Source organism: Leuciscus leuciscus (genome assembly GCF_965113295.1).
Source record: "Leuciscus leuciscus genome assembly, chromosome: 18".
NCBI classification, from domain to species: domain Eukaryota; kingdom Metazoa; phylum Chordata; class Actinopteri; order Cypriniformes; family Leuciscidae; genus Leuciscus; species Leuciscus leuciscus.
The window spans coordinates 14,675,436-14,698,625 of NC_138742.1; the positions used below are offsets into that span (position 1 = coordinate 14,675,436).

Sequence of the window (23,190 nt, forward strand, 5' to 3'; positions counted from 1 at the left end):
GACTATTATATATGTGCAGGAATGCAAATTAATACTATTTGGTTGCCGGTTTTGTCACAAAGTATGTTGCTGCCTGTCTGCAGCCTGTAATGCAAGGTCACTGCATCTTTCATACTTTCTGAAAAATGACTTTTGGTAATGAATAGGGAGATCTTTTAGTATTACAAGGCTGAATTCATTGCGAACACAATGAAAAACTGCTTGCAGCCGAAGTCTGCTGTAAGACTTTTATTTTTAGCTTAGATCCCTTGACCTGAAGTTGTCTCCTGTGTGGGAAAACAACATAAAAGCAGCTTAAGTCAAGCAAAGAATTATAGCAAGAAATTGAAAAAAATGTATCGTACCGTTCAGACAATGAGCTTCAAGCTGTTTTCTTGGATGGCCATGTGACTGAAACATGATTTAAAGAGAGTATATAATTAGTTAATATTTGAACTTGAGCAATGTTCATAGTGGCATTCTTTGTTTGTTGTGCCATCCAAATATGCAGCCACAAATGTGAGTGTGTTTGAATGTGTTTCTGTATGCTAGGCCATTTCCCGTCTCTTACACTATACCGCCTTGTCTGTCCTACTCTGCTCTAGGTGGTAGTCAACGCCTTGGTGGGTGCCATCCCTTCCATTATGAATGTGTTGCTGGTTTGCCTCATCTTTTGGCTGATTTTCAGTATCATGGGTGTCAACCTGTTTGCGGGGAAGTACTACTACTGCTACAACCAGACCGAAAAAGCATACTTCGATATCGAAACGGTCAACAACAAATCAGATTGCCTATATTTGATGCAACTGAACCACACTGAGGTGCGCTGGAAGAACGTCAAAATCAACTTTGACAATGTGGGCGCTGGTTACTTGGCTCTACTGCAAGTGGTAAGTCTGTTTTAGTTTCTTGTTAGATGGTAACACTGGCTAAAGAAATAGTGTTGATATAACACTGATATTAACTTTCCCTTTCTACCTCTAAGGCAACCTTTAAAGGATGGATGGACATCATGTACGCAGCAGTTGACTCGCGAAAGGTGAGATTTTTGAGAAATCTTAACTGCAACCTGAATCAAATTACCTGTTTAACCCTTTAGAACCTGAAGCTAAAATAGGTGTTTTTCACATAATTAGATTTTTTTACTGTAAAATTCTAAAACAATGTGCTATCTTCATGTGCAAGGTGTCATCTTTTTCAGAAAAAGATAAGCTTTCAACAAATTACAGTTATTGACCATTATTGTGTGTGGCGAGTTTGTAAATAGAATTTAAATAGACAAAAAAACAAAAAAAACGAGAATAAATGTACTGATTTTTATTTAGAAAAAAACAGAAAAAATCATGAACGAAAGAAACTTAACACCTTAAAGTTGAAAAAATTTAACTATAATACATATATACTATATGTCTTTTTTGTGACATTGGGTTGCACTTTTTTCATACACGCACACATACAAATGCACGCATTCATAGGCAAGCACACATACACATGCACACACCACATGCTTAGATACGAAACGGCCATCCGCCTCCCAAGTTTCATTAAAAATCATCCCAATCCCCTCTTCTGCTGTCTAACACTTCTTTCGCCATGTATTTGTTCATTTCTTTTATTATTTTATGCAATCCAACACTATCTCTCTGTTCAAATCCTTCCTTCCAGCGCTGCTGTCATTTGCAGACGGAAAGCATGAAATTACCGTCATAAGCTGTATAATTTGAATGGTTTTGATAGTGCAAATGGTTGAAGAGTTACGGTAAAATGAATACAGCTTGCTGGTATGTGTCGGTGACGACACAGCCGGTTCTAAAGGGTTAAAATATATTTCTCTCCTCAGGTGGGAGACCAACCGAAGTATGAGGACAACATCTACATGTACATCTATTTTGTCATCTTTATTATATTCGGCTCTTTCTTCACCCTCAACCTCTTCATTGGTGTCATCATCGATAACTTTAATCAGCAAAAGAAAAAGATAAGTGTCCACTTTTTACCTTCACTTAAAACTATTTGCTCATTCTAAATAGTGGTTTTCACTTTAACTTTTGCTTTTTGAGTAGATTTTAACCAAATATTATTTATGACTATACTTTGGAGGTCAGGATATATTCATGACTGAGGAACAGAAGAAGTACTACAATGCTATGAAGAAGCTTGGCTCAAAGAAACCTCAGAAACCCATACCCAGACCCCAGGTGCATCACTGTTAAAAAGTGATACTGTGCTTACTGACTTGACACAAATAGTCCTAATTTGTGCTATTTTTCTCTTCTTCAGAACAAGCTCCAGGGGATGGTGTTTGACTTTGTGACACAGCAGGTCTTTGATATTTCCATCATGATCCTCATCTGTTTGAACATGGTGACCATGATGGTTGAGACTGACGATCAGTCACAAGAGACCGAAAACATTTTGTACTGGGTCAACTTCATCTTCATTGTGTCCTTTACCTCTGAATTTGTCCTGAAGCTCTTTGCACTGCGTCATTATTACTTCACCAACGGCTGGAACATATTTGATTGTGTTGTGGTCATTCTCTCTATTGTGGGTAAGTGAACAATGTTTCATGAACTTTTTTATTTACGCTTTGAAATACAACACTTTATTTTTGGCTAATTTTGTCCTCTTCTTCTCCTTGTTTCTTATCACCCAAACCACAGGTATGTTCTTGGCTGACCTGATTGAGAAGTACTTTGTGTCTCCAACGTTGTTCAGAGTAATCCGTCTGGCTCGAATTGGGCGTATCTTGCGTCTGATCAAAGGAGCAAAGGGCATTCGAACTTTACTGTTTGCCCTGATGATGTCACTGCCGGCCCTGTTCAATATCGGCCTTCTGCTGTTCTTGGTCATGTTCATCTTTTCTATTTTTGGCATGTCAAACTTTGCCTATGTGAAGCGGGAGGCTGGCATAGATGACATGTATAACTTTGAAACATTTGGGAATAGTATGATCTGTCTGTTCATGATAACCACCTCAGCGGGATGGGACGGCCTTCTCGCTCCCATTCTCAATTACCCACCAGATTGCGATCCGAAGAAGGAGAATCCAGGTACTACGGTGAAAGGTGACTGCGGAAACCCTTCAGTGGGCATCTTCTTCTTCGTCATGTACATCATTGTCTCGTTTCTCATCGTGGTAAACATGTACATCGCCATCATTCTGGAGAACTTCAGCGTCGCCACAGAGGAGAGCGCTGACCCACTTTGTGAGGACGACTTTGAGTCCTTCTACGAGATCTGGGAAAAGTTTGACCCCACTGCTTCCCAGTTCATTACCTTTGCCAAGCTGGGTGATTTCGCTGACACTCTGGAGCACCCGCTGCGCGTTCCCAAGCCCAACACAATAGAGCTGATCGCCATGGACCTGCCCATGGTAAGCGGCGACCGCATTCACTGCCTAGACATCTTGTTTGCCTTCACCAAGCGTGTGCTGGGGGATAGCGGCGACCTGGACATGATGCGGCAACAGATGGAAGAGCGATTCATTGCTGCCAATCCTTCCAAAGTGTCTTTTGAGCCCATCACCACCACTCTGCGCCGCAAGCAGGAGCATATGTCTGCCTCAGTCATCCAGCGCTCTTACCGTGCATATCTTATTCGGAGAGGCTTCATCTGCAAGCGCTTGCTTGGCAGCAGCAGGCTGGAGAACGGCGGGACCAATCAGGAAAAGAAAGAGAGCACACCTTCTACTGCCTCGCTGCCGTCCTACGACAGCGTGACCAAACCTGAGAAGGAGAAGTTGGAGGAGAGTGACAAAAAGGGCAAAAACCAAAAAGATGTCAAGGAATCTAAGTGTTAGGAACGATGGAGACCGAACTCCGTAGTCGAGACTGAAACTATCTGTTCCAACAAATGTATAGAAAATCATTTGCAACAAAAAACACAGAGATCTTTGGGGGAAAAGGTTGTTTACAGACAACAAATGCACCGGTGCAACAGGAAAGCAGCTTGGTTTTTTACAGCTTTGATGATGACCAAACCAACCTATGAGCTTACTGTCTTACATTTGTGCTTAGTGACCAAGATTTTACTGTTCCAACTGCAGCCAAAAGGCACTGACAAGGAGAAATAAAATAATGACCTATGGCAGACATCTTTGATAGGGACCACCTGCCAAAGGACGAAGCAGTACAAAGTAAACTCATTAGATGGATTCCTTTACACCACCATGTGTAGAGTTCAGCATTCCTCCGCTACGGACATCCCTTTCAAACACTACACTGCCGAAATCCGACGGAAACCTCCCGCTCATTCCAGGAGGATTCTGGGATGTTGTATTTTAACCATAGGTGATCCAGTAATAACGATGTTAAATCAATCATGTGGAGTGTCCGCAGAAAAAAAACAAAAAACAAAACGGAACAATATGCAAGGGTTTTCCGTTGTTGTGATGAATACCCCACCTTATTTGACCCAGAAAAATTAGGGGAAAAGTTCAGCCCATGTCATTCATCTCGTCATCATCTCTTTGTTATACTTACAGGAAAAAAAAAAGACATTTTATACATGGGCTTTCACATCGATAATGGGTTGGGGTTTATCAGGGTTTTGACTTGGGCTGAAAGAGACTTATTCAGACCGAGTTCCTGGTAAATAAATAATTAATTGTGCTCGTTCAATGCATAGAAATGATTTGCATGGTGGCATGTTTTGATCAGGAATCATGCATGTATAATCATAGTCCACTTGACACTACTACTCAAACCACATCAGTGGCTTGACCATACTTTCGATACAGTCCACTAATAATCAAATTAAATAGATATAGCTGGGAAATGATTGGTCAATAGCAACATATTTAACTACTGGCTATGACAAGTATATTTATACTTACCCCTCGTAAAGCTTGCTTCCTGATTAACCGGTTCTCACACCATGCGTCATGTGTGTATTTTAAGGTGGCCGATCAAAGCTATTCATTCGTTTGGATATACAGTGTGGCAACTTCACATTCGTCCACCCATAGAGGTGTTTCACTGCCCTGGACTTGAGGAGAAGTTGGGAGGAAAATTTGGAGAAACGATTTCACTCTAATCAAATCTTGGGTTCATAAACCTTGATTTGTTTTTTTTGCACCAGCAATATAATTCAACTGCCCCTCAATGTGCAGCTGAGGCTCCAGTTGGGCCTTGAGTAGATCTTCAAAAGGTACAGCCACAAGGTACATGCCATTTTAACCCTTACAATGCTTTGTCAGACCTCAGTGGGAGGCAATCTCTTCGATTTTCCTGGAGGTACTTGTCTTCATGTCAGCACATCCTCGTGATTACCATATAAAGGGGTTGTCAGTTGTGTTAGCATCTTGTTTTGTCTTAAAGATGTTGAGGAAAGCACTCGAGTAGCCATTTTTAATGCATCCTGTAGATGTTAATAGCTTTCTCCTTGTTGAATGAAAAAGTGACTCATGAGTATTTGGTATAGCTCGGATTATACACACAGGGCCTCACACAGCAGGAAAACAAAGCAGGCGACAGTTTTAGAATGAAGTGATGAGTACTTGTGTTGTCTGATAGCATGCAGTTTATGATGGTGGTACTACAAATTGGCTTTTTTACCTATGTTGCTACCTTTTGAGCAAACTGCCATCCTTTCTTGCTCTCGGTGCAATGGAAATTGATTCGATTTGCAACAGTAATTCTTACTTTTACAGTAATTTGAGTGTCGTTTCATTACCTCTCCTGTTTGGTAGGAATGAATGCTTATTCTGGTGTGGGCTAGCCCAGTATAAGGTGTTACGGTGGACCACAGACAACATAATACAATGCTGATACAAACTGTAGGTATAAGTTTATGAAAGATCATAGGATATCTTAAACTGCTGGGTCAGTAGACGTACGCCACCAGAGCCGGAGTGCTGGAGGGTGCACCAGTTTACAAACCCACTTCCTCTACTTCTTAGACCTGTTGGTCTGCTTACTGCCTGAGATCTCTAAATCAGCATAGGTGCTGTGGACTTAAACCAAATGAAGCCTGGTGAAACACTTAGACTACCATGTAGTTTCCCCCAACTCCCATTTTAGTTCAGACGTGAAATGAAAAATCACTCTCACTCACTGTATGACAAGTTAATGTATCATTCAATGTACAGGAGGGGCTATGATGTACATGGCACAATTGCTGAAAAGAATGAACTTTTTGAGGAAAACTATAAGCATTGTAATATATTATTTTCTTTTAAATGGCATGCTTTGTTGTGGGTTTTGTAAATACAGAATTTTAAAGAATTACTGCTATTACTCTAATAATAAATTATAACAATGATATAGAATGGCTTCCAGCTGATGCCCTTGTCACATATTTTAATTTTTTGTTTTTCTAACACATTTCACTTTTGATAAAGGGACCTGAATGATATAATGTATCAAGAATACTCTTTTAGACAAAGAATATACAGTACCTGTCAAAATTTTGGAAACATGCAAACGAAAATATAGCAATATAGCAAAATATTATTACAAATTAAAAGAACTGTTTTCTTTTGAATACTTTTTAAAATGTCATTTTTTCCTGTGATGACAAAGCTGAATTGTCAGCATCTTTACTTCAGTCTTCAGTTTCCGATGATCCTTCAGAAATCATTCTAATATGCTGATTTGGTGCTCAATAATATTTTTTTTAATGATTAAAATAGAAAACAATTATTTTAAATTAATAATATTTCACAATATGACTGTTTTTACTGTATTTTTGATTAAATAAATGCAGCCTTGGTGCGCATAAGAGACTTCTTTCAAAAACATTTAAAAAAATGTAGTTTCCAAACTTTTGACAGGATATACATATGAAAGGATATACAAATGAGCACTGTAATATTTCATTTATATGCAACGTGTCCAGTGGATGTCGGAAAAAATTATGTTGGAGACGAACTCGCGCACAATTGTTATCAGCGCTGCTTGGATGTTTTAATCTGATACTGTATGACGAGAGGGTTATGCAACCAGCACACCTCTGTAACCTTGAGGTTTTATAGACATGCATACAAACACACATTTACACGTGAATGCACATATATGCGCCGTCCTGCCTATGGACATTGTGTGGTCACCCACCCGAGCCTGAAAGTCTAAAACAGTCACAGAGCAGTTCATGTATTCTACTCTAAAGGCCTCCCCGAACACTTCAGTGCTGGTACTCGTGGGCCTGAACAACAGTTTTGTATGCATTTCGTATCCAGTTTTTATGTGTTCAGTGGTCTGTTTCTAGTGCTACTTCACTAATTGTCGTGTGCCTTTTTCTGCATTTTCTCCATGTTCTTACATTTTCTGGATTGCATTTCACTGCAATTTTGGAGGATGATGCCATATTTAACATTTAGTTGATGGTGGGGGAAAGACAGGAGAATACAAAATGGCGCTCAATGCAAATCAGGGACTATAGTCTGAACAAGGCGTTTGGTGTAATGCCAGAGGAACACTGAAACCAACCAAGAAAACAAGCCCACTTCTTCCAGATTTGATGTTACGAAATCTTCTGATGTTCTGTTTTCTGTACTTTGTGTATCATCCACTTGGCTTGTAAAAAAAAAAAAAAGAAAGAAAAGAAAAAAAAAGTATAGCTTGCCTTCAGACTTTTATGTTCTTTCCATCTTTGAAACTCACTTTTGTATCGATATTCAGTTACTGGACTTCCATTTTTAGCATGACTAAAATGCTTTCCATTTTGCTGAAAAGATTTCAAAAGTGCTTTTCAAACTGTTGTTTTGTTTGACACAGTGTTGTAGGAGGACATATAATTGGTGTGTATGGCACAACCACTGGAACTCTTAGTAAGAACATATAAAAGATTGTCTTCATTTGAGCACGAAACTTTTTAACAATAAAGCAGCCTTCCAGTTGCACAGAGTCGTCACTGATTTTGTTGAACGTGAATGAGAAGACAGACACATAAGTGCCAATATGACATCAGGAAATCTTAATCTGCTACACTCATGACTGGCCCTCCATTAAACTATTAATGCATGTTTTACAGATTATTTTATTATTTTATAATTGATCATTTGGTCTTCAATTACTTCTCATTTTGTTCCAATCCTGTATGAATTTCTTTCTTCTGTGGACCACAATAAAAACTTTTTGCCTATACAAAATACATCCTTAACATTTTTCAAATATCTTTTGTGTTCTGCAGAAGAAAGTCATCTCAACCCCTTAATTTTGTGGGAATTTTGTAATTTTGAAATCATTGAGAGTTTTGTCTCAGGGTGAGATGGGATCTGCACTAACACTTCTATCGGCGTCACTGCAGATTGTGGCAAGACATGCTCCTCTGTTCATCTAGTAAGTCATGGTTTAGCAGAGAGATCAATAGAAAGCTATACCTGTGAGCTTAAGTATCAATGACACTCAACTGAATAACCTCAGGGAGAGTACATCCCGACCATTAGCTTTTGGTTGAATTGATTTTTTGCACTTTTACCAGTATAGCATTGGTTAAAGGATTAGTTCAGCCAATAATGAAAATAGAGTTATAATTTACTTGACCTTATGTTACTTTTCTCTGTGTAACCCAAAAGGAGAACATTTTGAATAATGCATGTCATTATTTTCCATAGAATTGGGGACTGAAGCCTTCACGCTTCCCAAAAAACCCCCACAAAAGCACCATAAATGTTGTCCATATGACACGTGCGCTCTGCAAACCAAAACCATAAAAAAGCTTTTGAGAAACAAACTGAAATATGTCACTGTTCACTCATAATCTTGCCCGTGACTTGATCTTGAGAACTGAATCGGTCAGATTTATGAATGAATGAATGAATGGTTCTCAGAGGGCCTCAAGAGGACTTCTTATCCTTAATCCTTATCCAGTAGATTAAAACGACTGGAAAAATCATCAGGGCCTTTGAATATTGTTGTGGACAGTAGGGGGCCTTGGAGTCAAACGGTTGAGAACCACTGACCAATGTCCCTTTCAAGTTTATCTATAGTTTATCCAAATAATTTTCTTTTATATAATTTTGTTCTTCACCATGTCCTTTTATGGGCTCATTACCTTATGAACAATTTTTTTTTCCCCTTCATTAAATAACGACTTTAATTTTGACCTGTTTGTCAGAAAAAAAATATAATTTCGTGTATAATGTAGGCTACGAAACAGAAGGATCACACTTTATATATTTTTTTTTTTTTTTTTTGGAGCTTGACCGCACCAGTCCTCATTTATTCCCATTTACATTGGGGGGAAAAATATCAGGATGTTCTTCATAAAATTATGTTCCGTGGAAGAAGGTCGATCAGAAGTTTCATTTTTGGTTTGCGTTGCCTTTAAAAGAAGACGCCAGAAAGGAAAATGTCTAAAATTAGACCAAAGCAGAAAGAAGCTTGCGCGAACATTAATGTTTTTCCTCGCCTTTCCTCCATTTCACAGCTGAGCAGGATTCTGTTCCTGCTCTCTTTCTGCAAGTCACAAGGCTTGTTATCTTGCCCCCCTCCTCCTTTAGGCTACTCGTATCGCCAAACCTTACGAAGCACGATATTCCACCCCCACCCCATCGGTGCCACCACAGCCATTCATGGTAAGGACCTGGTGTTTATCTTAAAATGTCTGTCTCACCACCCCCCGTTTCAGTATAGCGAGGCGGGAAGACCGAGAGGAGAGAGGGTGCGGCGGAGCACTGCAGTGCAGATAAATGAATGCACCATTGGTGGCTGAGTCAGCAGCACACTCCCAGTTTGGCCCACTGCCTGCACCAACTGTGTCTGAGGAGGAACAACATGCATGAGTCAATATGCCTCCTGCCTGATCGAAGGCGCATCGAGAGTTTTGCTTTAGTTATTAAAAAATGTGCGCTTTAGTTATCGGTGATTTTGCAGGCTATACGGGCTTGACCTAATTATTGAACCGATTCACCCTAACATGCATAAAAGTAAATATGACCTTCATTTCAGACTGTTTTTGAGGGACTGCATTTATGAGAAACAATGGCATTGTGAGCTCAATGCCGTTTCATAATTCTCATCTATTTATTTCAAAATCCAAATAAATGAAGTCTTATGTTTTCCCCCCCGGTCGATCTGTTGTCGAAGTCTGGTGGTGGTGGTGGTAAGCTACAAACTAACCAGCTGCTTTGATTTATGGTCTGGTGGTGGAATCAATGAGAGAGGGAGGAGGAGGAGGGTGCTGTATCACTCAAGTCATCATGCTATCCATCCACCAATCGCAGAAGCCACGACGTCTCTCGAACTCCAACTGAGCAGCATAAACTGCACTGGAACTACAAGCTTAATGGAGGAACACCGACCTGAATAGTGCTGCTGGATTGTGGGTAATTGTAGGCATGCTGTATAAATAGTGCTAAATGTCCAAATAATTGCATAAATCAAATGACACACTTAAAGGGATAGTTCACCCAAAATGGAAAATTCTGTCATCATTTACTCACCCTCAAGTTGTTCTAAACCTTTATGAATTTCTTTGTTTTGCTGATCACAAACGAAGATATTTTGAAGAATGTTTCAAACAGTTGATCGACCCCATTGGCTTCCAGTATGGAAAACAAAATACTATGGAAGTCAGTGGTGCCCCAGAATTGTTTGGTTACAAACATTCTTCAGAAAGTCTTCCTTTGTGTTCATCAGAAGAAAGAAATTGATCAAAATGTATACAGCTGAAAAATATAAATTTACACAACTTGAGGGTGAGTAGCTTAGCTAAATTACAAATTTGTAATTTTTGGGTGAACTATCCCTTTAATTGTTTTTTTCACAAGCTGTAAGACTGAATTTCATTTATTTCTTTATGTATCTGAATGATTATTTATTGTAAATCTTTCAGGAAGTCTTTTTAATGTTTTCCTCAAAGTACACAGTTGACAACCATGAATTTGCACTGTGACTATGTATATGGGTATGGGTATGTTTATGCATAGGTTTGTAGGATTTTATTGTGTTGCTTCTAAAAGATTGCTAACACTTACTCATTTTGCAATAAAGCTGCAGCTAGAAATTGTTCATGCAGCATTTGAAAATATACAAATATCTTCCCTTCACTTGGGTTCGCTGCACAAATTCAAATATAGTAGTTCACATATGACATATCTCTTATATTCAAACGTAAAAGTCGAAACTGATTTTATCATCTGTACAAAGAGCTTGAAAATCACTTAAATTGTATAGTAGGCCTGCATGCTGCTTATAGTGCCAATCAAACTAGCGTAATTGAAGTCAGACATCCAGTTAGATATATGTAACATGAACAATATCAGGCATCAAACGCTTTAAAGTCATTAACGAACTGATATTGCATAATTTTATTTTTAGTATTAATAATGTAAAAATATTTTCTTTGAGCTCCATGCGTACCATCAATTGTAAGCGCTAACAACCCCGTTTTGAAGTAAAGCGCTCCAGCTAGTGGTGGCTTAGCGTTAGTGCATTTCTTTCAATTTTACTAATGATATGAAAAGGTAGTTCTGTTGGAACAAACTTACTAAACTTACAAACTTACTACACTACTTAATTTTTCAGATAGAAATGTCAAAATAATGATGCTATGTATGTAAGCCATCTCACATATGTGGCTTTAGTACTGCAGTTGCGCAGCCATCGTAGTGTTTTGGGAAATTATGGCTTATAGAAAAATCTGAATATATTTTAAAATGGATCAAATTAAAATAAAAACACTTTATTCTTGATATAATATTTTAAAATATGATATTTCGAAAACAACTGAAACTATACTCCAGCAGTGACAATTCATTAAATGGGGTTTACAAACTAATAATTCTATGGGGTGTGAGAAAATATATTTTCCCTTATAAACATCACAGTTAGGCCTATGTGATCTGTCGACGGATAGTTAAATGTTGTAAACTGTTTCTTGTTTGCTTCTCCATGTCATTGGAGAAACTATTCTAGGCAATGTAAAAATTGTATAAACTCTTCCAGTTCTCTGTTCATATGGAGAAGATGCTTCTAGATGTTTTCTGCTGAAGGAAATCTCTGTTTTTATATTAAACAGTATGATGAAACACCTTCAAATTGCTGTTGTACAATGGTCTAGTCATGGTGTCTGCTTTCAAATATAAATGTTATTTTAATACAGACAAATCAGGGGTCCTGGGACAGTCGGGTTGCCTGTCTCTCTTTTTACAAAGGAATTATTCGTGTTTTACTAGCTAAGATCCCCCATGAACTTTTCAACTTGAAATACCACTGTGGATGTGTAATGTCTTCCAGTCAGCTGCACAGCAGATGCTTTCAAGTAACAAGTCTGGTCCTGGGTGCACACATGACCCTTCATTATAGTTCTTCTGGTACTTTTAACATTTTCTATATAATGTTGTTTACTGAATAAAAATAATAACTTGTTTTGCTTTTGACTATTGGCATGTCTTTTCCACTACCAATTTAATTCAGGCTAAGTATCATCTAGGCCTATATCATTCATGAAGTTGTAATCTTTTTCACAACTTGTTAGCAGCATCTTATATTTTTAAAATCCTGTGGCTAAAAAGTAAATTATTTTTGGGTTTAAAGGGATAGTTCACCCAAAAATGAAAATGACGTCATCATTTAGCTTCTCACCCTCAAGTTGTTCCAAACATGAATGCATTTCTTTCTTCGGCTGAACACAAAAGAAGGTATTTTAAAGAATTTAGGAAACCATAGTAGAGTTAAGAGTTAGACCATAGACTGTGAAAAAAAGACCTATTCATGTATTTTATGTCAATGAGCGTCAGCCTCTGCTGGTAGATTTCTGAACTACACCAGCTGACAATATAATATGATAGCCCACTATTTTATTGCCAACACCGACAAATTGTTTTGCTCTATCACTTAATCTGATTCTTAAAAGTGCGATATTAACATTATATCAATTAGTCATATCTGCGGATCAGTCACATGACAAACATTAAAGGGGGGGTGAAATGCTATTTCATGCATACTGAGTTTTTTACAATGTTAAAGAGTTGGATTCCCATGCTAAACATGGACAACGTTTCAAAAATTAAGTTGTACGTTTGATGGAGTATTTCTGTGCCAAAAATACTCCTTCCGGTTTGTCACAAGTTTCGGGAAGTTTTTTTCGAGTATGTGCATATGTGACGTCAGATGGGGCGGAATTTCCTTATACGGGTCCGACAGGCACTTCTCCCGGAAGGGCGCGCGCGCACCCGTAGACCAGAGCGAGAGAGCGAAAGCAGTACGCCCATCAAAGCCCTGTGCTCGGCTTTAGGGAAGTCATCAACGGAGTTGTGCAAGTGGTTGTTCCCTGCATTTCGACGATGATTGTTTTTTAAACAAGGCCCAGTTCGACACCGGATTTGCAGATCGTCTAATGCTTAAGGATGGAGCAGTCCCGACGATAAAGGTTTACGGTCGTGCGATGGAACCGCAGGCGGTGAGTAAAACTGCTTCAAATGTCTGTGTGTTGTTAGCTATCGGCGCGTAAGCACAGCAAGTAAACAACATGATCACGTATAGTTAATGTATCTATGGAGCATGCGATGTATGTGTGTGTGTGTGTGATTCGCGCTCGTGATTCTTTAGCTCCGCCCACACGGCACGCCTCCAGCCGCTCGTTTTTTTCCGGAAAGACTCGGTACAGCCTATCTTTCTTTTATAAATATAATAAAACTAAAGACTTTTTGGAGATATGAAGGATGCAATACTACTCTATAGGTACTCAAGATTAACATTAGATTGACTGAAACTGAGTGTTTCACCCCCCCTTTAAGCAAAGATGGCAGCGTCCAATCACGTGCTGCGCAAACCTTTTACTGTCTATGGCGCAAACGGAGCAACCTTTAAGGTCAAGCGTTTTCCAGGTATTACAGCCCTGCATGATTCCATCGCACAATGCTAAAAGTACAATAGTAACCACAGTAACCTATACAGTTAAAACAATAAGATGCTTGTTATTTAACACTGATTTTCTTTCAAATTATTGTGAGGGATCGTTTTATAAGTCATCAGTCATGTCGACTAATTCATGGTATTAAAAAAAACACAACAACTACGAATCACTGAATTAAGTTGTTAAAAGTTTCAGCGTAAACTTATTCTCTAATCGGCACGACTGGTTCACTGAATAATTAAAGTAGGATTCAACAAATCAATTTGTTAATGTTAATTTTCTCAGCCAAACACTTTGCTGATTATGCGCTGCACATTTCTATCATTTTCATATACAAGAATAGCCCGAGTGTCTATTTTTATGAATTCAGAAATATGTCTACCACTACAACTAAGGAACGTTTTTCTTTTTCTTCTTCTGACACCTGCTGATATTTCTGTCACGCCTATGACATCAACATGGCAACAGCTCGTGAATTTTATGTTGGGAATACTAGACAAACATTTTATTTTGACAATCATGTCAAAAGATTAAAACATTTTATATTTTTAAAACATTTTATAAACTTTTTTGTATCTCTGGTAATGCTGAAATAGCTCCCACAAGGGGGCGATATTAAACTGATAATAGTCCATAACACTCAGGCCTATGTCATTTTAGTAGCCTACTACTACAAGGTAATAACTTTTTATTTTATTTTTAAAGGTTCATTTAAAACAATATTTAAATGGTGTATAACCGGTTATTTTGTATAAGCCATGTTTTATATTACTTATGACTAAGGAGTAAGATGTCAGAGTTATGGTTGCAGTTCATTAACTTATCAGATGATGGCATAGTGTATCCTCAACGCTTCTCTCTCCCACTTGTCCAGCCACAGTGCATGACTGATTCAAATACATGAGTCTGTTATTACTGTAAATTTAGAACTGGAAAGTGTATGGAAAATTGTCATGGATGTTTAATTAATCTCATAAGTTATTCAGTGCATTTCCTACAGTGTCTAGTACCTAAGTCAAAGTCATTATTGGACGAGGTAGTGCTTCAGTAGTGCTGCAGCTGCTCACCAAGGCTTTCTTCATTTAAAATGAACACACTCCATCCCTGACAATCACTGTTTTAATGAGTCTTGGAGTTTGCAGCACTGTTCTTTAACAGTAATGACAACTCAAAAATAATCATCTGATAAACTGTTATAACTTTTACTTCTCTGATCTTTTTTTCAATCTTCACACAGCTGGCTGCGAAACCTTTAAAGAATTCAAAATGGACTTTTTGTGTTCCATTGAACAAAGAGTCACAACTTTGGAATGACATTAGGGAAAGTAAATAATCCAAAAAATATGGACAAACCCAACCGCTGGTTTATATTAACCTAGAATTAAGGTAATTTAGAATTTAAATTAACCTAGAATTTTTGATTTTAGGTTAATTTAAAGTTAAACCAACGTTGAGTTTGTATTGGCTTGTGTATTATTTTGTATTTATGTGTGTGTGTGTGTGAGAGAGAGAGAGAGAGAGGTATAGCAATATTAGCATGCGGCGCCTGGATGTCCTTTCTAGATTTGTAATAAGCAGACTACATGTATTATTCAGGACTGTGTGGACAGGTCCTACTCTGCTCCGTGCTCTCTCGTCCTGGCCCGTCCCCTAGGGACCTGATGCCTAAATTACTATTTCTATTTGATATATTCCCATAGCCCAGCCCTTAAAATGCATAGGGAGAGAATGGTGTGTTCTGTGGGGGTCACAATGTAGCGGTCACTCAGTAGAAGTCAGAGGTGGACTAGTGGATACAGATTTATGCATTCATTCCTGTGATATCATAAAACACCAATGTCACCTTTCCTCATGTATGCTGATCTGAAGAGGTCAGAAAGGGACAATTCTGTTTGAATTGTGCCCATATTTTATTTTCCTAATTAAATCTTCTTCAGTATCTTTAGAAATTTACTTTAGAAGATAAAACTTCTTGGTTGAGACTTGCATCCTTGAGATGGTGGACAGATGTTGTCTATATAGTACCATTATTTGGTTGGTGGTTATTTATTTAATTATTCTAATATATTAGCAGCTTTCCATTGCTGGGTCAATAAAGAGTGTACATGACAAAGAAAAGAAAATGTTTTTAAAAATCTAGCTTCCAAACTCCAAGTTGTTGAATAGTATTTGTATTCACATTGATTTAATATGGTTTTGAAAACATTTATATCATTATCAACAAGTAAAGTTTAAATTTAAAATCTCATGTGGTATAACGGTATAACCAACAAGTAAAAAATAATATATTTTTTCTCTTTTACCTTAAATACATGAGTGTAGGCTACACTTAATCTTTTTTTTTTTTATGTAAAAAAAAAAGGGATTTAAATGGAAACAATTATTAATTTAATATATAACCTTATATTTAAATATAATTTATAAATCATTATGGTTTTGGGGGAGTTGCATTACATGACATTTCACAACCCAAACTTCCTTTTATTAAGTGACCTATTGACTTTGACAGTAATTTTTTGTATTGAAAATATGAACAATATTTAAAATGTAGGCCTATATTCAAAATGAACAAAATTCTAATAATGAGTGAATACATCATCAATCCTTCTTCCAAAACGTGTTTTACCCTGATTCACTATGGTAAGCCTATTATAAGTGTTTATATTTTAGACCTGAGGAGATGGTTTTCGCGGGAAATTGCGAAGACGTCACTCGCCCATGTGTGTTTCGTCATATCTGTAAATAGAGAAAAGATGCCCCTGTCACTTTAAGGAGTGTACGGTGTGGGAGTGGCATAGGTTAGTTGTCACAACGCACCAGCGAGAAAGGTTGACAAGGAACACGTTAAATCTTGAACCTCTGTAGAATCATCCGTTAAAAAAAAAAAAACTGACAAAAAGAGAACTTGCCAGAGCTCGCAATAAACCGAGAATCAACACTGGCCTCTCTTTTCGGGAAACTGAGGGATTTGAAGTGGCGTTTTTGATACTCAACAGGTGAGTAGCCTAATGTATTTTATTAATAAATTGCCATATGTAGCTCTCATATGCAGCGGTTGTTGTCGCGCTGTGATGGAATTTATTTTTCAAGTGTCTATTGATAGATATATAGCTAAAGTAACATCTTCAGCTAGTCAGCTTGAGATCCTTCCTTTCCATCTAACACTGGTGCCGCGAACTATATTCATCCGCACAGTCACGCAAGAGCCGAATCACAACCAAAACAATGTTAAGCATGGAGTTTTGTTATTTAACCGGTAGAGGGCAAGTTAGTACCTTTAAGAATGTCATTTTTTTCTTCTTCATTATGATGACATCAGGACATTGTATCACCCTGACAATTTTTACTCTATGACCCCCAAAAGCTCAAAATGAATTTTAGTCCAGAAAGTAAAAATGAACCTCTTCTATGATGAGCTTGTTATTTATATATGAATTGCAAGTTTAATGCATTTAAAAATGAATTTGTTGATTCAGACAAATAGAGCGTCATTGACCCAATTATGTTTAATATTAACTTTAATAAAAGTCAATAATATTAAACTTTTTCAGTTTTCCATTTTTGGTCCAAAAGAAAACATTATTGTTGAATCTTTTGTGTGTTCAGGCAGCCCTGAAAAAAGATATGGCTTCTTTTCAAGTAAACATGTTTTAGAGCCTGGAGTAGTTTCATTGGCTTCTCTCCAGATGCTGTTTCATGGCCGGAGCTGTGAGCTAATTACACCTTTGTTGCTAATGTTCCTGCCAATAAACACTGTAACTGAGGTCAATAGTTTAGCTGGGCCTTTTTTTCTCCATTTATTTGGTCTGTTAATGATGGGATATCAGATTCCGATCTCTTTTTCCTGTGGTGGCCCCTCTTCGCTCCCCTGCTCTCTGCCATAGCCTGGAGGAGTGTGGAGCTGAGGCGAGCATCTGGGTGAAGCCTGCTGAATGGGGCCCTTTCTTGCCGAAGCCTGCGGTCCAGCGAACGCACAGCATCGCGCACGCTGGCCTAGCGAGAACGGCTCCTATCATAACAGCACCTCGAGGCTCGCTTTTAAGATCTCCTCCTCCTTTCCTCCCTAAACTCACACCCTTTCCTTTTCTGTCATCTCCTCCTGTTCCGTTCCCACCTTTCACCCTTCTCGCTCTCTCCCCCGGTTCAGCGGTTAAAAAACCTTTGGGTTGGATTGTGTAAATGAAACGGCGATGATCTCTGGCTCGGATCAGGCAGAAAGATTTATTGAAAAACGGGGAGGCATGGTGGTCCAGGGGTCCACCGAAGGGGTCAGATAGATGAAAATGACTTGTAACAAGATCATAAAATGCGGACAAAGCTTTGGCTTGCAAAGAAAAAGGCCTTGACTCATTTAGCCGGGGTGGGGGCCACGTTGCTTGGGACACATATTCCACATGCACTGAGCAGCTGAACTATTGTCTCAGGTTCAAATGATCTGGCAAATGAACAGACTCACAAAGCTCCGCCCCCTCAATGAAGAGCTAGTGCATCTCAAGGTCACATCTTAGGGACAGAAATGAAGTGATTCGGAAAAGAAAGACATTCCCTGCATTCGAATATGCCTGTTTCCTAACTATACAGTATGTGAGCCAAGTAGTATGCCTGAATTCAAAGTATTCATAAAACAGTAGATGGAAAGTACTATTAACTGCGAGATTCTGAAGTGCGCATCCAGTGGGCATTTGGTTATTGGTTATTAAAAGGCTTGGGGGATTTGAGTCTCAAGGATGTATCTCAAGCTGTCTCGTATGGCAGCTCGAGCACCTTAGAGCCTAAGCCTCTCGGCAAATCCAAAGATTGTCAATAAATTTCATTCTCAAAGTGGTCCTGACTGAACTTATGATTTCTACGGGTTCTATCCACCTTATTTTGCAACGCTGAAGTAAGCTATTTTCTGTGAATGTGTGATACTTCCAATACGTAAGCCACTGTAGGTAAATAACTAAGTGCAGTAAACAGTAAAACTATTTCCGCCACAAACCGGTGTTTATAATTACGCCAATACATTAAAAAAATTCCAATGTCAAGCAGCATAATGAGTTGTTTTGTACAGCTAAAAATAACTAGAAACGAATGACACCAGAAGCCTCGCACATTCAAGTTACAAATGGCTGCGCCTGCTAAAAATAAGGTACTTGTAACACTCTGCTTTTGTGTATCTCATTCATGCCAGTATTAGAGACCATCTTTTGAAATGCATGTGAAATGAAGGCTCCTTCTCCATTTGTGACTTCCTGTGTACAGATTCAGCCTGCGAGAGGAGACACTGCACACCCTTCTGAACTGAAATCCTGTTAACCCATGACCCATCACTTGACCCAGTGGAGTGTTGGAGGGGACTACAATCAAATGTGAAACAATGAAACTTTAAGAGTCACAGTCTCATGCTTAAGTGAGTAAGAGAAAAGTAAATCTCTTTTGTTGCTGTTTTACATCGGGCAGTTTAAGTTGTGTTGGAAACGTGATGCTATAAGTGAAGACTGAGTCTCTCAGCCATTTCCACTTGTATTATATCAGAATCGCTGTGACAGCGAACCTGATGTCTAGTTCAGTGATGCTCGTAGGTGAAGGTCTGTGTGATCAAGGACACTGAAGCTCATCACTGCCACCTTACCTGTCAGTTTTAATGGCTTCCTACATGCTCCCTCACCTTCTCTTTCCCTGCTACTTCTTACCTCTACCACTGTATGTTGACATAATTAAAATAGACAAACCAACCACTAAAATAAGCTAAAATAGCTCAAAATTAAGATGCACGCCGGACGCCGCCATCATATTTCTTATTTTTTAATTTGCCCCTTAACATCTGTAATTTTTCTGAATTTATGAGGACATTTAAAAAAAATATATCATAAATAAATAAATGTTTAAAATAAATGTTTAAAATGTATGTTTTTTCTAGTTATCTCAAGCTCTAATTTATTTTATCGGGTAGAAATGGCTGATAAATTGCTATAGAGTAAAAAAAAAAAAAACAGAAACAATCAACTTGAAGTAATTTAAATATATTGATCATAAAAATAAGAATACGAATTTTCTGGAGTTTAATTGTTAAAATAAATAAATATAAATATACATATTTTTCCACTATGAAAATAAAAAAGTTTGAATATTTTGGGTGCTTCAATACTTCAAATATTGTCTTTGACAACAGGAGTCCAGAAATCAAAAAGATTGAGAACTGCTGGTTACATTTGGCTTAAACCAGCATAGGCTACTGCATATACGCATTTATCGGACAGAATTTTATGCGTTTTGTCATATATATTTGGACAGTGGCTTGATTATAATTGTCCATGTAAACATACTTTATGTGTGCTGCAGTGTAGAACCTGGATTTTAGTATTTATTAGCATTTATGTTTAGAGTTTCTTCTGTGTAGTAAATTATCTTTTGACAGGTGGCAAAGGCAACAATATTCTATAGCTTCAATTACAATAAACTGCTATACAGCTCATTCAGCAACTATTCAAAACATACTATATTACCTCTACAGTTTGTGGTGGACATTTCAGGAAAAACTAGTTTTGGTCAATGCCACATGAGTAAGAGAAAAGGTGTGGCGATTGCTGTAGAACTTTGTGGACCGCTGATAAAGCTTATCTAGGGACCAGAATGACAGGCTTTCACACTTCTACTTTAACCCTCCTCCTAGCATGTTAGCATTGTAGCTCTGAGGTACATGTTGTATATTCTATATGAGAGAGTACATACATTCTCTACTCAAATGCTCTTAAAAACCTATAGGTTTTCAATTCAGAAGTCACTTAGTTTATAAAGTTGAACAAAAAGTTTAATTATAACCCATCTTCCTGGAAATATATTTCTTTGTTGTCATGCTGAATAAAATTGATACCAATTACCACCTCCATCAAAGTGGCTGCCTGCAATACATATCCTAATAGTGATTAGATTTTCAAGGCCGTGGATGGCAGATTAGATTTATTTCCCCCACATAGTTAATCCACTCATCTCAGTGTCTCATGCATTGAAGAGCACTCATAATTGCAGCACGGCAAAGGGGTAAAAGTACCCGGCTTACGTACCCGTGAAGAAAAGGCCGATCTGCTGGAACAATGACAATATGGCTGGAGAATTAAACGCGTCACTGACCCAAGCTTTTTCCCTGTGCTCCTCGTCCCATTGTGCTTGGCTGATTGATTTTGACTGGGGTCACCTAAGCCCGTGCTGGGAGGCATGGTGCGCTGCGCACAGGGCTAAACGTTTACATGCATTCATTTAAACACACATGCACGGACACAAGCGCATGCCAGGGCTCACGGGGTCAGCAGCCTGCGAAGGGGTTTACTGTACAAAATTTGTATGTGTCAGTTTGGATTTGAGGGTTATTTGTGACGTCAGTGAGATAAAATAAATAAATAATAAATTGTATATATATATACACACAGGTGAAACTCGAAAAAATTTAATATTGTGCAAAAGTTCATTTATTTCAGTAATTCAACGTAAAAGGTGAAACTAATATATTATATAGAGAATTACATGCAACGTGAGATATTTCAAGCCTTTATTTGTTATAATTTTATTTTGATGATTATGGCTTACAGCTTATGAACATTTTCAAATTTCAGAGATTTGGGGTTTTCATAAACAGTAAGATTATTACAAATAAAGGCTTGAAATATCTCACTTTGCATGTAATTTTCGATATAATATATTAGTTTCACCTTTTAAGTTGAATTACTGAAATTAACTTTTACACGATATTAGCCTGGGAAAACCCAGACAACTTCCGGCAAATTTAGATTTGCTCTGCAAGTAGTCTGGCAAAGAGCTCATTCAAGCCCATTTCTAATCCCTCGAAATCGCGGCACCAATCAGAAACGTTGGGGCGGGCTTTACACGATGACGATCGCTCTGATTGTTTTTAGGTCTATCCAATTGCGCCCAGAGGCATTTGAGCGACGTCCGTTGGTGAAGTGCAGCAACTTTTAAATGCATATTAAAATTGCAAACACATGAGGACAGTCTCCATGAAAGACCCACTGGCAGATGAACGTGCTACTACAGTTCTCTCCGAAACGGTAGGAAATGAAATTAGATTTAATAGAGGATTTTAACTGTGACAAGATGATTGACAGGGCAGTTTACGTGACAGGACGCACGCGACAGATCCGTCCGATAAAGATGACGAAGTAGTATGTCCCAAAGCTTGCCTACTTTTTTGCTACACATTCAAAAGTAAATACCTTTTCTTCACAAAAAGAGTACATACTTTTATGGCGTAGTGTAACTTAGGCGAATTGGGACGCAGCATATGGCTTTACACGATGACGATCGCTCTGATTGGTTTTAGGTCTATCCAATTGCGCCCAGAGGCATTTAAGCGACGTCCGTTGGTGACGCCCCTTTGGAAATGAGTTATTAATGAAGCTTTGCCAGACCATAACTCAGTTACTACTGAGAATGGTCTGGTTTTAACCAGGCTAGCACGATATCCTAATTTTTCGAGTTTCACCTGTGTATATATATATATATATATATATAGATAGATAGATAGATAGATAGATAGATAGATAGATATATGTGTATTGTATTGTATTGTATTGTTGTTCTTTGGAACTTACTGAGCAGCACAACTGTTTTTAACATTGATAGTAAGAAGAAATGTTTTTTGAGCACTAAAGCAGCATATTATAATGATTTCTGAAGGATTATGAGACACTGAATACTAGAGTAATGATGCTGATTCAGCTTTACCATCACAGGAAACCAAATACATTTAAAACATATTAAAATAGAAAATGTTTAAAAAACAATATCTTGTACCATATTGTGATGTATTATATTTAGTTCATCTCCCTAAAAACACCCTACAGAATGTTTACTAGTACATTACCAGAGACAACAAACAGCCAGGGTCCTTAACAAATATTAGAGATGCATGTGGGCTGGCAATGGTCCCCACTCATTGATCTATTGATCTGAAATCAATAGAGGTGAAGTTTTCCAATAATTCATCATGAATTGTACACTTTCCTCCCTGCAAGTCAAGTGAGAAAGACTACAAGAGATGACAAAATCTGTACTACTGAACAGCATTTTTTAAATAATATCCTGTTTTTTAATTACTATAGTATTAATGTGCCTCCTTCATAAGTCATGAGGTAGTGATCTTCTGAGAATGTCTGTGACATGTCTTAAAGGATGTGTGTGTGACCTGTCTTTGTTCCGTCCATTAGTCTTTGTCTCTTTCGAGGTCCGCAGCACGTGATCAGAACACATGATCTTGGATGCTGTAGTGGGCAGTTAAACTTAACAGTCACTGCTGAATGTGTAATCCTTATTAGCACAGTAGTAATTAACACCACAGGTCTACATTGTTTACAGTTTTCAGGGAAATCATCCCACAAATAGTTGTCACTGCATATTAAACCGTGATGGGTG

The 23,190-nt window shown here is 38.1% G+C and overlaps 2 protein-coding genes and 1 long non-coding RNA gene across 13 annotated transcripts in view; 2 read left to right on the forward strand and 1 right to left on the reverse strand.

Annotated features, from left to right (window-relative positions):
* Positions 1-6,254, forward strand: part of scn8aa (sodium channel, voltage gated, type VIII, alpha subunit a) — a 60,376-nt gene extending 54,122 nt beyond the window's left edge. For all 10 annotated transcript variants that reach the window (XM_082144851.1, XM_082144853.1, XM_082144847.1 and 7 more), the window contains 6 exons: positions 585-869; positions 965-1,018; positions 1,820-1,957; positions 2,073-2,177; positions 2,260-2,530; positions 2,643-6,254. In XM_082144851.1, the coding sequence (XP_082000977.1) occupies positions 585-869; positions 965-1,018; positions 1,820-1,957; positions 2,073-2,177; positions 2,260-2,530; positions 2,643-3,781 (1,992 nt within the window). In that variant the 3' untranslated portion in view covers positions 3,782-6,254. The remainder of the gene's footprint in view (positions 1-584; positions 870-964; positions 1,019-1,819; positions 1,958-2,072; positions 2,178-2,259; positions 2,531-2,642) is intronic.
* On the reverse strand, positions 5,043-12,243 carry LOC309480475. 2 transcript variants are annotated; one of them, XR_014199654.1, is made up of 3 exons: positions 11,219-12,243; positions 10,203-11,104; positions 5,043-10,167 (listed from the first exon to the last, which is right to left on the reverse strand). It is a non-coding gene; the product is annotated as an uncharacterized lncRNA (long non-coding RNA). The 2 variants fall into 2 exon arrangements; XR_014199655.1 differs by having other exon boundaries at positions 5,043-11,104.
* A 4,506-nt stretch (positions 12,244-16,749) lies between these two features.
* The window catches only part of fignl2 (fidgetin like 2), a 50,797-nt gene continuing 44,356 nt past the window's right edge, over positions 16,750-23,190 (forward strand). The window contains exons 1-3 of the mRNA XM_082144893.1: positions 16,750-16,778; positions 18,836-18,913; positions 19,027-19,174. The gene's annotated coding sequence lies outside the window, so the exon portion shown is untranslated. The remainder of the gene's footprint in view (positions 16,779-18,835; positions 18,914-19,026; positions 19,175-23,190) is intronic.